The 16,953-nt window shown below is 37.2% G+C and overlaps 1 protein-coding gene across 2 annotated transcripts in view; it reads left to right on the top strand.

The window, feature by feature from the left end:
- Positions 1-16,280, top strand: part of col4a1 (collagen, type IV, alpha 1) — a 64,032-nt gene extending 47,752 nt beyond the window's left edge. The window contains exons 52-53 of one of the 2 annotated variants that reach the window (XR_006012225.1): positions 133-2,029; positions 16,267-16,280. Coding sequence is in view for 1 of the 2 variants with exons in the window: in XM_042001580.1 (XP_041857514.1) it covers positions 133-214 (82 nt within the window). In the remaining variant the exon portion in view is untranslated. Of the gene's footprint in view, positions 1-132; positions 2,437-16,266 lie in introns of those variants that run through there. The other variant, XM_042001580.1, reaches the window with a different exon arrangement.
- Positions 16,281-16,953: the final 673 nt, after the last annotated feature.

A 16,953-nucleotide genomic window follows, 5' to 3' on the forward strand; every position in this document is an offset into this window, starting at 1 on the left:
AGTTAAGCTCAAAGATCTGAGACATTGCTGTTTTAGGAGCTTATGTGGGCAAAATGCTACATTTCAATAATATTTGAAAGACACATAATATTGAGCTGTGATGCTTATTTTTTTTATTCTACATACCTGCAGGAAACCTGTTCCGACAACACTAAAAGCAGGCAATCTCCAAACACACATAAGCCGCTGCCAGGTGTGCATGAAGAGGACATAAACCTTAATTCTGAGGTCTGACACATCAGCAACAAAACATGCATTGACATCCCAGACTTGGCTTTACTTCCTGTTTTTAAACGGATGGTGCTATTTTCCTGCATGGCATGAGAGAAATAAGGAGAGGGACAAGAGACGTGGGCCGCAAAGCAGCCAGAGATTTGGACTTTGCAAACCCAAACACAGAGACCAAATGGCCTTCTTTTCCATGCAGAAACACACAATTGCAACATGTTTCCAAAGAATGGCACCCAGTTTACTGCTGCACTGAGTTAATGCCCCTAAAACTGGTAAGCTGGTGTTCATTTTGAAAGGGCGGTTTGTGTAAGTTAGGTGCTATTGAATTATACTTGTCTGCCTTTTTCTTTTTGCTCTCATTTTTTTCTCTTTCTTCTCTGTGCCACATGATTCAAACATATAACTACACATTATTATAGATGTTCACACATTATTAGCTTTTTTTAAACCTACTAATGAAAAGAATGGGACTTACCACTGGTTACAGATCCTTATTATTTTCCAAACCAACTTAATGTTGACACACACTCATATATATATATATACATATGCCAAACACTCTGTTGTAAATACAATACATTCCTTTTTGACATAGTTCAGCATACTCTCCTCAGGTTATTGGTGTATTACTTTGTGTGTTATTAAGCCCAGTTTTATTTATAAAATTTATGAGAATATGTTGAACTTGAGTTTATCTGAAATTCCATGTATCCAAAAGCAATGTTTCAATGTGTGACAGCCATATTAACATACAAAACAGCACTGAAATAGCATTGGCGGGAGTGTGTGTAAATGTGTGTGTGTGAGGGGTGTGTGTGTGTGTGTGTAGATACAATTAATGTGTTTGGATAACTTGGAAATTGCGTGCCTTGTAATATGATATATATTGTTCCACACTCCTGTTGTTGTTTCTTGTGGAACAAATGAATAGACAAAGTAATCTTTTCTTTCCATTTAACCACCTGTGCCCCCATTAATTTACAAAATTCTTCTCCTGTTTGATCCCAAAGAAACGCATGTTTGTACCATACGCTTACATCTCCTTGTAGTTTTTCCATTTGTGAATTACTTTTTTTTTTAACCCTGTGATCAGTGCAAGAATGTAGTTGCTATAAAGAGTGAAGTCAAATACATTGATCATCTTTACAGGTTGAGAATCTTTAAAGAGTTTAAACAGAGTGTTTGTTTTGTTTATCTCATCATTATTGGAATTAGGAGAAAACTCAAGATGCAGAATAAGAATTCTTATTGCTTTACACTGATTACAAACTGTTTTTGTTTGTGAGTTAGCAGGGGCCTGTTCCAGAAAGTGGGTTAGGTTGAAACTCTGAGTATGTTAACCCTGAGTTGGGGAAAACTGGGTTTTCCATTCTAGAAAGCGAGCTTACCCCAAGTCTGTTACCATGGTATCTGACTCTGAAGTAAACCTACTTGCTGGCAAGTTTACCATAAAGAAACCCTGAGTTTTTACCTGTCTCCTCCCACCTGAAGCAGCTGTCAGACATGGGTCATCCATACCAATGTGATTCCAGAGATTTAGAAGCTGAATTAATACACAATGACTGATGCAAGGATTTTTTCAGAACTTGTTATTTGTTGTTCAGAGCAGACGTGTTATCATTTCCTGATCAAGATCTCATCAAACAGTATAGTTTTGCAGTCACTCAGATTCTCCAGCTGTACTTATCCAACATGACACACCATGGACATGAGATGACGTCACAGCAAGATTTGTACTTTGAGCTGCGATACTTTAAAAAAAAAAAATTGTAAATGGGATGTTTCTTTATAACGGTGTGTCGAGTCATGAGGAAATCATAATTCCATAAATGTGTGTGATGGGTAGAGATCTACTGTTGGTCTCTCTGGATCTCAGCAGACAGTGTCTCCTCACCATCCTCTTCCTCCCCCAATCATGGTTTAGTGCAATATCTTTCTAAAAGATGTCTTTATACTTCATTTTCAGTTGCCTCATGTGTGTTAATTCCTTGAACCTACCTAAACCTAAGATTTATTCTGCCCACCAATTTACTAACCCACATGCTACAGTTTTAATAAAGTTAAATATTCAGTCAGTGGACCAGGCAGCAGGTTTCTTCCATGATGATTCTTTCTCAGCAGCAGCAGCAGTAGCATTCCCTTTTTTTACGACATATCTCTTTGCATTGCCTGTTTGCTTAATAAAAACATCTCCCTCCAATCGGGTAAAATAACCATCATTTTGTCAGCGGTTGCCATGATGATCAGGTATTGGGGCTCCATTGATCATGGCTTTTTATTGTGATTCCCAGCTCTGGGTAAAGATAATTAGAGTTGATTGAACCAACTCACATGTGCTGTTCTGGAAGCGAAAACTCAGAGTTGCTCATCTCATGGGAAATTAACCCAAAGTTTCTTTTCAGACTCAGATTTAGTTGTACCTCCTTTCTGAAACGGGCCCCAGTAAGTACCTACATTCAATTTTGAGAAAATATACCAGCTTAAAGGAAACTTTTGTATAATTACAATGATCCGAAGTGATAATGAAAACATAACAGAACACACTAGATAATTTTTTTTATATTTTTCCCATTCCATACAGTGTTATTCCTGAAATAAAATAATTTGTGGAATATTTTTGTTTAGTTATCAAAGGTGTTTCTGTTTTGTGTTTTGCATTGTTTGTTTTAGAGTTCACAGTACTTCATAAATGGCACAAGAGGGCAGCATCTGCACATTTCAACACCAACTTCTCCATTTGGATGACTCAGCCCCTCACTTGTTTTTCAGCCTCTTACCGGCAACACACATCAGAGGCCGACCCAAAATATATCATGAATGATCATTTGAGAACAGCCACTGCAACAACGCTTCCACAGTGTGATGCAGCCACCACCTCAGCACTTCTGTGAGGACTGTGGCCAATGAACCCTTTCACCCCACAAAAACACAAACAGATCGATTTGTTCTGCAGAGGACCAGATAACCCCGCCTTTCAAGTGTGCTCTCGTCTTTCATTTATTACCGGAATCCTATCCCTTGTTTCCTCTTTTTTCACCAGAGAGGCAAACAGAGCCCTTGGTCCCTGGCTGTCTTCATAAACATGTCTGATAAGGCTTTAACCTATGACCAGGGACCAAAAAGGTCACTCAGGTAGAAGTTAGACTGCAAGGCTGCATCGCGATGAAAGGTCATATGGTCAAATCCCAGCCAGGACACAAGCAGTTTGAGTAAAGGTTAGATGAAGGGAAGTAATTGAAAGCAGCTCAGCTACTTATCTGGCATCCATTGTTAAAACCTTAAGAATTACAAGGTTTGACTTTCAGTAAAGTCAAATGACTTGACTTTCAGCAAAGCCAGCTTAAGGGGTTTTTCTTTTTGTTTTTTCTCTTTAACTTTTTTCAAAAGAAAAGCATCTTGTTCTTATATAATCAGATTTTTTTTTTCTTTTCTTGTTTTTGCTGTACCGGATTCAGTGTTAAGTCAAAATTAAAATCACATGTCAGCTGGTGGTCACAATAAGCCCTGAAACACTGCAGATTGGCTACTACAATGACCTTTTCTATTTTCATCCTAGTTTTACTCCACTGCAATGCTTTCTGGGAACAATGTTTCTAAATAACTTAATCTAATGAGCTATGTAAAACATCTATTGGATGCTTAATTAACTTAACCTTATTTTAAGTTCTCAAAGCAGTTGTAGCAAACAATTCATTAAAAAAGACAGTTACCCAATCACATTGAGTTAATAATAAAAATTAATTTAATATACTTTTTACACAAAGATAAGAGGGTTTGCAGTGCATGGAGTAAATACCAAACCAAAAACTAGTTTTCCTGTAAGGTCACACAAGTTAACAGATCTGCATTTTACTTTGTAACCAGAGTGTAATGTAATTTATTTTAACTTAAAACTTCAAATGCAAATCTATCTGTCGGATTCAGAGGTTTAGTTTTTTAACTTTTCAAAATTTGGGGTTTGGAGATAGAGATGTGCTGAAGCAAGCTGTGCATGCAGCTTGGGGTGGGTTTCACACAGCTGATTAAAACGAAGCATGGCTGGAATTCCCATGCCTATATAAAGACATGCATATGGTTAAGATTGGTGCTTAGCCTTGCTCAGAGGTTTTCAAAGGTTTAACCTCTAAGTAACTTAATCCTATAGGTGTTTGCTAACACAGCTAAATTGAGACCCAACTTAAGAGTTCCAATCACCTTCAAAGGTCTGGGGGTTTAAACTTCTGCAATAATCGGTCTATGATGTTATTTAGGCAGCAAAGTGACAAACTTTAAACTGTTTATTATTTGGCTCAAGTGAGGTTTCATTAAACAAACTTAATTAAATAGTCACTTAGACTTACCCTGACATGTGACAAAATCCACATGAATACATTGGCATGCTGCAGTACCTGATAAGTCATGTCTTTCAGAATGTTTTTACGACAGTGTGGGAATGTGTCAGGAGGTTTGTGTGGCCGCTACTTCCACCACAATGGCTTGACCCCAATGAGCTGGGTCAAATACAGATTAGCTTGCAACACAGCACACAATGCAAAACACATTAAAGGTATGAGGAGGAGACACTCATAATTCACATAATTCATAAGCTCACTGATTACAGAACAACTTTGTGAAACACTACATTTTCTGCATCATTTTGAGTTTAGAAGAATACTAAAATTTACAGAAGGTAAATACAGTAAGAGCACTCGTGCTCTTCATTAACTTTTTTTCTCAGTTAAAGCAGCCTCTGTGTGAGGATACTCCATTGTTTATTCAGGATGTAGAGGATGATGTGCTACATTTTTTGCACATTCAGCTCCAGGGGCTCCAGATTAGTTTGCAGTATAGAGTCAGTCTTATTTCCTAGACTGTTCAGTTTCACTAGCTCTGATCCTGATACCCAAACAGATGGCTGCAAAGGCTTGTCCACCACAGACTTGAGATGATATGCAACCTCTTGCAGCAAATACTGAAGGAACTAAGCTTCCACAAGATGTGAAGCCTCATGTTCTCATTCTTGTAAACTTCCTCGGGGTTATATTTCTAGTTCACTCTGTTGTCCAAGCAAACAGCTAGGTATATGTAAGCCCACCTCCTCCATCTCTGTTTTTGGCATAGTTTTATTTCTCCTAAAACCCCTTAATCAATCATTTCCTTTGACTTGTTTGCAGCACAGTTACATGAATTACATCTAGCTTAGGAGAGGTGATTATTTTTACAGCATGTAACAAAGTGGTCAACCAGTTTTCCGTATTCAGCCTTTTTTCCATGGACACACCTCATTGCTGCACAGTCTGGGTACTTTTGGAAATGATGGGACTCTTGAGTTGTTCTGGAAATCTGAGATGTAAAAAACGAAAGGTTTACCTTCACAGACAGCCCTTCAGTCTCACAAACTCTGTGTGTTAGGTAGTTAATAACCAGTCAACTGTATAGGCAACCACCTGTGTTTTCTGGAGCTTTTGACACAGCAGTGCAGGCTAAACTGTGTTAAAAGCAGTGGAGAAATCCCAGTGCAGCCTGCTTTCCAGATGGGAGTGGGCTCACTGAAGCAAATAGATGATGGCATATTCAGCGCTAACCCCAGTGCCATAAGAAAACAATTGTAGGCCATTATGTGGGATGTTGGAACATCTGGTTTACAGCTATTAATTACTGATGGATGAAATCTTTTAAGTACCAGAATTCAGGATTTAGGACTCAGCACTGATGCCATCCAGTCTTGCAGCATTGTCTTGTTTCAGTTTCAGTTGCTTCTTCACCAGGATTACTGGAGACAAACAGATTAGAACAGGTGGCATTTAGGGTAGTTAGTGTTTCTTTATGTGGGGGGAGATGATGATGAGGATGTGTTAAGATGCAAGACTGAAGGTCAAAGTAAGACTGTAAAGATATGAGAGAAGCTCTGAATCCAGATAAGACAGTATTGACGTCTAAATGTGTACAGCACACATTTGAACCAACCTTTTGGCTGCTAGGGTGGATGGGAACTTCATGAGACAAAACAAATATCTATTTTCTTTCTTTTGTAACTGTCCACTTCTAGTTATGTAAGCTTAAGAACCAAAGCAAACCTTGAAGACAAATATAACTTTAAACCTTTCCTTCACCTATTTCTTTGCTACTTAAAGTTCTTCCATCCACTTGTGCATCCATCATTAGCTTTAGTACACATGCCATAAGCTGAAACTTTAAAATGCTGTGCTCATCCCTGACTTTACTGCTGGCTGGTTTAATGGGAAGAGGATCAACTTGACTCAAGCCTGATCCTCTTTGACTATGCATGCAATCTGCGGAACATGTTGGACCTTTAAACATCAAGGTCTCATCTAGTAGTGCAGTGTAGTGTCTGCTGTTTTTCTCCTTCAGGAGATTTATTAGTTAATAATCAGCATTATTCTCTGCATCAATACACACCACCTGATGTATTGATGCATGGTGCTCTACTTATTGCACTCTTGAAGGACAGTGATATCTGTAGACATTGTGTTGTTGTAGTCATAACAAATATAACCATGATAAATTCAATCAAACATCCCTAACATCTCTACTTCTGATCTGTAGATCAATTTTATCCACACAAATGTTTTACATGCTACGGAAAAGTAAAGTAAGAATAATGATAATGCAGAACATCAGTAGAAAAAACTATTCTTTTTAATTGACTTATAAATCTGTAATCAAACCTAACATGACCTTTAATACACTGTCCCTGGCATATGATGTTAAACACAGTACACGCAGTATCTAACATAAAAATAACTATAAGAATGTACTGTTCTTACTGGTTGCTATAATTACTATAATCATGGAGCAGTGCCCAGTACACATCCTGCCTGAACTTGAAACTAAATTAACACACTCAGAAACAAAGTTTACCATTCTGTGTCTTATGGGGCACCAAGATCTTGGACTTACAACTTTAAGATGATCTGCCTCTCATGATATTGTGCTGATCTAACACTGAGTTGCGAAATCAGTTTAGTCGGATGTCAGAGCACACACATTTGTGTTTTAGCATGATTATAAGAAATATGATTCCATCTGCTGAGCTTGGCCCATTATGTGAGTTCCGATCACGATCTCAGCATGATCGGAAATCTGATGTGTTCAGATGGAGCCAAACATGGTGCTTCCTACTGCTCTTCCTCTGTCTCCTTTTCCTCCATGGACATTTTAACTCAATAAATGATGTCCACTCAGGAATATGGAAATAGAATGCTTCTGTATGAATGAGAGGAGAACAGAACGCCTCCAAGGCTGAGCGGAGGAGTAAAAAAGAAGAGTGGACGTCACAGTAACAGAGAGTGCGTGGGCACAAGAGGAAGAGTGGGAGTAAATTTGTGGGAGGCATTCCAGTACAACTCTCAATCTGTCTTTTTTCTCAGTTTTTCACTGTTAAATCTCCACTTCTCTTTCAAACTGCTCTTCATTCTTTCGTCCCTGTCATCCTCATTGTGAGCTGAATTACTCCGTGCACCACGCAATGGCCACGCTTTCTACAAGCAATATTTTTCCTTTCATTCAAATACTCAGTTTGCCAAAACTTGTCCTTTGCAGGGATTATCCCTTGAAAAGGGGAAGCCCATACAAAGAAATGTCAAGAGAACAAGATCAAACCAAAGCTGACTGCAAAGACCCTTGATCAACTGGCATGGTTCAAACAAAAAATTGCCATCAACTCACTTGCTCCTGAAGTAAAAAAAACAAAACAAACAAACAAAAAAAAAAAAACAATACTGCTGTCATGTCTGCCCATGTAAGGTTTTATCTTGTAGATATTTGAGTGAGCTTAGACTTAGCCAAAAGTCAGGAAAGAAAGAGCTACCTGGGCTCTGTTCAAAGCAGGGCTGGTGCATTTTTTTTAACTTTGATTAAATTGTATTATGTCTTTTCTTGGCAACATTTTCACACTCAAATGTATAGAGAAAATATTACAGAATCTATCAAAGATCCAAAGCAAGAGCTTATAAAAAGTAAAACGATAAGTGAATGAAAAGACTCAAAGATAGGCAAGGCTTATCATCTGCCATCACTACAATGTCAACTGAATGACAAACCCTTATCCCTTATTATACATGTATTATCACCACAATTGCTTTACTTTCTTGTCATGTAACAGATGCAAATCTCCTTAATTAAAATGTTAAATTATTATATCTTACATTAGTGTTGGATTTTTTAATTATGTGGTGGTTTTAAAAGTTAGTTGTCTCTTATGCTGCTACCAGTCAGCTGGGCCTTGAGAGAGTTTATACCAAGCCACAGCCATTATGGCTTAAGTCTTAAGTCCATGCAGAAATAACTTAAAGTGTCATGCAAACAGGGCCACTTATGATAAAAAGGCAGAAAACAAAACTCTATTAGTACCACTTGACAAGAACTAAAAAACCTTAAGTTATTTCTCATAACGCTTATTTGGCTTTCATAGGAATGCATCTTAGTGGGTGGGAGGCTTCGTTTCCCTGCACCACACTGGATTGGAGTCATCACCCAGAAAGCCAAACAAAAAAAAAAAAACAAATAAAAAAAAACAAAACAAACTGATTCTGCACAACAGACTTACTTTAGCCTTTTTTAGTTCTTACATACAGTTCTAGACAAGCATTTTTTTACAAAGCTTTGTCAGCTTTGATGTAGTGTTTTATCTTAACTAGATAAAATACCTTCACTCTCAGCCCAAGGCAGCAAGTATTAGCATATTTTGTGTTGGTGTTACCACAAAAGTAATGACTGAGTTTTGTTTTTAGAACTTATGGTGTTGTCTCTCATTTTGCTACAGCTTGTCCATACTGTTCAGACCTCAAGAGATAAAAAAAAGATAAAGGATTATCATCATAAGGAAGAACCACAAATATCACAAGGAAAGGATAAAACTAGAGCTGACAGCAAACACTTGAGTGCAATTAAACTGTCATTCCTTTAAAGCAAGTTGACAGTACACTCACTGTTTTTTTTGCTCAAGGTTGTATTACTTCAGTGTCTCTCAATATCATGTCGCATCAACCTTATATTGAATGAAAAGGATGGTCTTGGCTCTAAATGGAAAAGATGGTGCAAACTATAAGCCGCAAATATGGGTTTCAAGATGGCTTCAGTGCAAACAGACAGGTAACTCTTCAGAACACTGCCTCCATCTAAATATGTTTAGCATCACATTAAGTGTATAGTTCTTTTAATTTTCCATCTTGTCATTACCACAGGTATCACAGAAGCAGAATTTGAAAATGTATATGGGGTCTAACATTTGGGGCAACTACTGTTGTAAAACAACCAGCAGTCAGCACAGGATGACCTATTTAGTCCTTCTGGGCAATTTCCATGATCAGATGGTTGGCGTACATGGACTCATGTCTGGTATTGGGAACACAGAGTGGGACAGCACTGGGGAATGTCAGACCAAAAGGGAATAGCAGAGATTTCCACAGAAATTGATGCAAAGCTGAGCAGACAGGGTGAATAGATCACCAACTGTGTATACATCCCATCTCATTAAAGACGTGAGTGAACGCTGCAACTCCATGTGCACAAGTCAAACACTTGATTCATATGTGGAGAAAGCAGATGAGGATTTCTTTTTGTGTGTGTGGATATGTGGTATTTCATGAAGTATTTAATCTTCACAGAGCATCTGTTATTTGACAGCAGTCTTTTAAACATAGAAAACAACCCAAGATTTTATGTATGCATCTCTGCTCTTTAGTTCCACATGCAGTTCAGGTTTTTGGTGGTAAAAAAGGAGACGAAGGTACACTCTGTTCTGTCCAGTCTTCACACCGAGGAGGAATAGTGATTAGGAACTGTTCTTTATGTGTGTGACAAGAGGATTGTGGGTGAAGTGTGAACATTAGCAGCTAAGGGTGTGAAGATAAATGGATGGTATTTGTATAGCACGTTTTCTAGTCGTATTGATCACTCAAAATAGTTTATAGTAGAAACCAAAACCAGCAGTTAATACCCACCCTCATGTGGGACTTTTGTTCTGTTACCCTTACACCAGATATAAATACTGACAATATCTCTTAAGTTCAGTGTTAAATTGTTTGGCCATGCACATCTCTCAACATCTCATTTGGATCAAAATGTAAAGCGTCAACTCTTAAACTGCCTCCAGGTCCCGATAGAAGTAATGAAGAGTACCTTATTTTGTGTTCGTTGAGTATGTTCATTTTTCTGTGACTGAAACAGAAAGTAGGTTTTAGTGGTGGATGAGCAGGGATAAGAGATGACAGATATTTTGAATGAAGCTCCTCTGGTATCAGGAAAAAGCAGAGGTTAGGGGAGTGGCGGGCAATGCAAAAGACAGCCTGGAGGGGGAATTACAAACAAAAGACAGTTTTAGAGAACAAAGCTAGAAGAAGAAGACAGCTGGCGAGAAGATAACTGGACCTGAATCATGATGAGAGAGTTAAGAATGAGGTGAGTTTTCTAGTGTGAGAAAATGGAAGTCACAAAGTATGGCAAGAATAGAAACCCAAACACTAAAGAATGAGCAGACACCAGGGAAAAGATCTTCCAAACTGAACTTTTGCACAAGCCTCATGTTACCCATTCAGGAGTGATGCAAGCTAGGCTTTCACATTTATACCCGTCACTGAACCTTTCTTCAGTCATGAAAAACAAACTTATGGCAATTTATTCAGCATTTATGGTTTTGTTATATCTTAATGTGAATAAGCAGCCAATGATTATCAGTCTGTATGTTGGGAAGAAATGCACATTATATTATTTATAGCTCTATCGGTTTTACTGTCATGTTCTTGTGTAAAGGTTAGGAGATGGCTCTCGGCTCATTGCACAGAATGCATTAGCTGGTGAAAAAAATCTCAATTTATCTTACAAACAAATCTGCATGCCCTTATTACATTCAGTAAATAACTCTTTGCCTTTTTTGTGCTAAATTACCTCAGTTAATTTTAAAGTTGGTTGCTGGAATCTCTCCTTGACTTGGCTACTTCATTTTCTGTTCATGCTGAGATCACACTTTGCTCACTGCATCAATGGTTGCACTGAACTGGAACAAATCGTAGGGCATACAACTATAATCAGTTTTTTTTCCCCCTATGTTGTGCTCCTGGTTATCTGATGACATTGTTCACAGTGTTGCTTGCTTTGTCGGAGAGCTGAATTGTTGTTTTCTTAGCAGCTGTTGAATTATTGAACGAAACTAACATTACACCAGCAGACCAAGTATTTACAGTACGATTAGGATTGTTGTGCTCTTAATGGGTCCTTCCATTAGCCTCTGTGAAGGCCAGAGTAACACCTGCATCAACAGAAAAAAAACAAAACACACACACACACATGAAGACATCCACTCAAAGACACAAATGCTGTCACACAGTTGTTGTGGTGGGACCCTCATGGGAGCCAGTTGTTTTCCAACAGTGGTCTGAGTACGTCAGAAAATGTGCTTACACCATGGCGACACATGCTGGCTCAACAGTATTGCAGGAACATAGCTGTCCTTCAACATCTCAAGAGACTTCAGATTAAACGCAAAATCACATACAGGAGCCCTTTGGCGACAGCATGTATGAAGGATGCAAGGATGTGTTCCTTTCTGGATTAACTTCTGTTTGTGCATGTATGTGTGTTTCTGACCTTTATTTTCTGTGTCATGAGTCTTTTCCATCATTACTGGTGACGAGGGCAAAGTTCTCAGGAGGTCAGTACCTGCAACCCCAAACCCACAGGGAGATAAATAGAGGCCCTTTGGCCTTTCACTCTGGAAACTTCCATGTTTAAATTATCAATGACTCCTCTGCTCCTCTATCAGCTGACAAACAGTTTCATAAAATAACATAGTGGCAATAAACTGATTTTCCAGCTAAAGCCATCAACACACATATGTCCCTCTTTCCTTCATTCCTTCATTGTTGATACATTAATGTGTTATGTTGGCATCAGAAAATAATAATAATAATAATAATAATAATAATAATAATAATAATAATAATAATAATAATAATAATAATAATAGGGAAGTATCAGCCCTGTATAGTGTTGTGGTGTGATGGAGCAGCAGCGTTCTTGTTCGATATTACCTGTTTGCTTCTGATTGCTGCACCTGTACTGTTACAACAAAGCAATTTCTCCACTGAGGGACTCATTTTCTTTCTTATTCTTATAATAATAATAATAATAATAATAATAATAATAATAATAATAATAATAATAATAATAATAATAATAATAATATGCATTCTAACAGATAAAATTTTATAATACTGCACATTTATTTTGAACAAAAAATCATTAAAAAACCTATTTCAAACAGCAGGCTGCTTTGCATTCTCAAAAAATATGCCAAAATATGTAAATTAAGGACAGTATTTTCATTACAGGACAGAACTGAACCTGTTGTACCAGATTAACAAAAACCTACAAACAAATACTTAAATTTGCTTACCTATACAACACAAAGACATTGTTCATATGTTCAAAGGCAGATTTAAAAAAAAAAACTTTATTAATAAATAAAGATGTGGCTACTTTTTCATGTAAGGATTACATAAATCCTGCAGTTTTACCTTGAGTTGTTTTTGTGTCTGCAAAATATTTTGTCTCTTTCCACTGGCAGATGTTCATTTTAGTCAAACTGTTTGTCTTCCTCTATGTCTGTTTCTGTGTTTTGTTATGCTCTTGTCTTTAAATTGTGCTTTATGAATCATGGCCATGTTTACCACCATGAATATGTCTGAAATGTTTACACTCTTCTCTTCTGTATGATTTTCTCTAATTTGACTATTTTATAAAGCACCTCAACATTATGTTATTGCTTGCAGATGCAAGGTCAGATGCTTAAGTGTAATCCCCTTCAGACTGAAACTTTGTAATTGGGCTGAATTGATTCTGACAGACCAGTGCTGTTCCCAGTCTGTATTTATTAAAGTTTGACAGTGTGTAGCTGAAGAAAAGGCATTGCTGCAGATGAAGACAAGTGATACCATGGATGGTAGTAGCAAATCCCTCTATTTAAATATGGTGACACATCAAAGCTCAATTACTTAACTCATCTACTACTTTAGTGCAAATGAAAGAACTTTCTACACTGTGTCAGAACCCTTCCCTATGAGCCCGCAACCTCCAAGATCATAATTTATCCATTCCAGACTCCCTACAGCAAATCCAAAACTCCTCCTTGTATCATTTAGAAATAATTAATGGAGGCATTCATACTTTAATAAAAATATTTTCTATAACATGCTACTTACATACTAGAATTTTCTCTGCTGTTGGTCTTTTAAATATTATTAATGTTAATGCTTCAGTGTCTAAAATATTTCTTGTGGCTCATACTATGCATATTTATGCAGCGTAACCACACTTTATTTCTGTAGGAGCTATCAAACTCACAAAAATACACAGCAAGTGAAAACAAACACTTGCATACACATTTTCATACTTGTATACAGACATACACCCATCTGTATACAAACACCAACATGTGCAAATAGTTTTTATTTAGAAGTCCAAATCTGCATCTGTTTCTCTTAAGTTTGAATTTTCAAACTTGATCATGTTTTCATACAGTTTTTATCCAGTGTTTCTTTTTTTCCTTTTTCTTTTGTTTTTAATGTTGAATTATTCTTTTTTGAATTCTGTAAAGCACTTTGAATCATCCTGTCATTAAATTATTCTATACAGACAAACTGGCCTTTCCTTGCTAACACCATGTTTATAAGGTATTCACTAACTAGTCCCTACATCATCTACTTCAACTCCTTGAAACAGAACGAGTGAAACCCTGATATGTAAAACTCAGTTACACTGAGTGGTGACAGACATTTTCAGTGTTATGGTTTCTAGATACAGAAAGCCTCAGTGCTTTGACACTGTGGACCCCATCCCCCCTTTATGTCAAACCCTCAGATACGTTTCATTTCTCAATGACCTCCTCTCTTAATTCTTTAACAAAAATCATTATAACTGGAAAATTGGAATTGTGCTTAATATGCACCATTAGGCACTGTCTCATCTTTATTAGTAATGCTCGTCTAAATGAGGCAATTAGTGTGTAGATGATCAAGATGTGAATGCTTCTCTGCAGCCTGTCCTCATAAACCTGACCACTGGATGTAATGACTCTTAAGGGTCCCACATAGAGAAGAACTAGTTTGTGCTTTTTATAAATTCTCATTTGTCATTGCTTCTTTTACACCTGAGGGTTATTTACTACTGCCTTGCTTTGACTACATTAACCTGTAGTTTATCAAGCAAATAAGAATTTCATATACATTCTACATTGCACTGTGTGAACATTATCACAGTGAAGTCTGACTTAAACAGCAGCTACCAATGAATTTCTGGTTACAGCTGCCACTTTTTTGTGTCCACGGCTCAACCCTACAGCCAGCCACCACATGCATAAAGAAATGTACCTCTGAGTCTTCCAGACTGCATGAATATCACCTGAGAAAATTAATTAAAGGAATTATTTCTACATATGGATAGTTTAGGGTTGAGTGAGGGTGTCTCACCCTAAAGAAAAGGAAAATTGAGGAAGTTTATCATGAAATGTTAAATATTTAAAAACCTAAGGCCTCTGAGCAACAGAGGAGAAGGCAGTGTTGAAATGGAGGGAAGTGGAACGGAAGTGAGAAAGATGAAGAAAGAGTGTGCAGAATGACATAAAACTCCATCCTCCTAATTTCAGTATAGACTTCATTACATATTCATGTGATGGTTATTATATTGTGTGTGTGCATGTGCAGTACAGCCAGAGATCTTACATATTATCCATCACTTCCACTTTAATTGTGCATGACCATGAGAGGGTGGGCTACTATTAATAATTCTATGCTATGTTAAAGCAAATATTCTCATTTTTCAAATTATTTGCTTTAACGATCTCTCTGGAGTTTTAAATGGCCATATTTATGAATATTTCTTGGATCTTGTATTATGGTTGATGCATTCATTAGCACAGTCTTAGAGTTCTAATGAATGCATCTTGAATAGTCTTGAATTTATCTGTATGTGCTTGTATTTGTCATTGCCTACATACGTGTATGCATTCATGTGTGTTCTTCTGCCTTCATAAAAGATTATCATCACAAATTCTATGTACATCTGATTTATCAGATATACTCAACTCTAAGAATGTTGTACTTTAAAGAAATATAATTATACAGATGTTGAGTGTGAATATGTAGGGTATTACTTATCTTATTTGACATTTATGTACCCTAACTAATCTACTTTGAATTGCAATCGTGTACAAAGTTTAAAAATAAGAACATTCAGTACTTAGTAGGTAGAATATTAGACCTGGTATTTTAGTGAAGTAAAAACTGTGAACAAAATCATTGTGTTTTATAGCTACAAACTGAACTTTTTTCCTAAAATATATTACCAACTTACTAAAGAGAGAGAGATAGAGTGCAGATCAGTTTTGTGACAGTTACATGAACCTCCATAACTTACATTTTAGATAACAGTGTCCTTAGATTCTTATTTCAGGTTTACCAATAGTGTAAACAAGTTATCCAAAAGTTAGTTTTATGTTCCAAAGGTTGCGAAAATAGACCATGTTTTTACATCCAACTGAAGCAGAAAAACAGCTTAATAGCTCATTTTATGCTCCCTTACGTACGTAAATAGCGACCTCCATTTCAAATGTTGTCGTACATCGCCGTTCTCATACTTCCATGCATGTTTTGCGTTGCTATGGTTAAGTCAATTCCTCTACTAGCAGGCAGTGCTAAGTTCACTCCTGCGAGCTGACGTTAGTTTCAGACACAGTTTGGCAATGGCAATGCATCGCTATAAAGTTGTTTCCAACCCCTCAACATGCCCTAAATATTCGCATATAGTCTTTCTTCAAAAGCTTGCACAATTTCTACATTCGTTGTGCTCGTCTTTATTCTTCTTCTTTTTTGTTCCCTTCGTGATCCTCTTCTTCTTCTCCGGGTTTATTTCTTTCCCTGGTCGCATGTCGGCTATTCTGCTCAGCACTGGCCCCGCGATTTATGCTGGTATTGCTCTGTCCTCTGTGTCAGGCAATGGATAGCTAAGCTCCCTGAAAACAGACCAAACTACACCAATAAGAAACACAGAAGATGGACGAAACTGTCTGTCTGCGTATCCGTCTTCTGCGTCAAGCATAAATGGGCCTTTAATTGTTTAACTTGAAGTGGACTGGATTAATTTTCTTAAAATTCAACGAGAGGCTAGTACTTACATACCCAAGATCCCAACTGAAAAAAAAAGGTACAGATGATTACCCCAATCTCCAGTAGCTTGTCTGAATAGAATCCTTGTTTCTTTAAGCTTTTAATGTTGTCCATTACTTAAAAGCTGTGTTCTAGTATATACTTGAGTGAGGATGCTATATTTGCAAATTAGTCATTCAATACCATGAAGAGGAAAATAAATATTGTATAATATAACCTTTATACATACATCATTGTGAGGTGTTTCAGTCAGTTTTAGGTCATGCTGCATCACAGAGAGAGCCCTTTTAAGAGTTTTTAATAACATCTTTTATGTTCTTTTAGATTTATCAACAGCCTTTGATACCATAGACCACAATATTCTGTTATTCCTGTTGGAAGATAATCTTGGTATTAAAATCATACCAGGCAGGATGGAGCTTCTCTGTCAATCTAAGGACTTATTCCTCTTCAGCAGCCCCTCTCCATTATCCATGTTGCCCCTAGGTTCTATCTTTAGGGAGCATAATGTACCTTCATGTTTTTTTTTTGTCAGTGACATTCAGGCTTATATGCCAGTTAT

The sequence above is a fragment of the Melanotaenia boesemani genome, chromosome 12 (genome assembly GCF_017639745.1).
Source record: "Melanotaenia boesemani isolate fMelBoe1 chromosome 12, fMelBoe1.pri, whole genome shotgun sequence".
Taxonomy (NCBI): Eukaryota; Metazoa; Chordata; class Actinopteri; order Atheriniformes; family Melanotaeniidae; genus Melanotaenia; species Melanotaenia boesemani.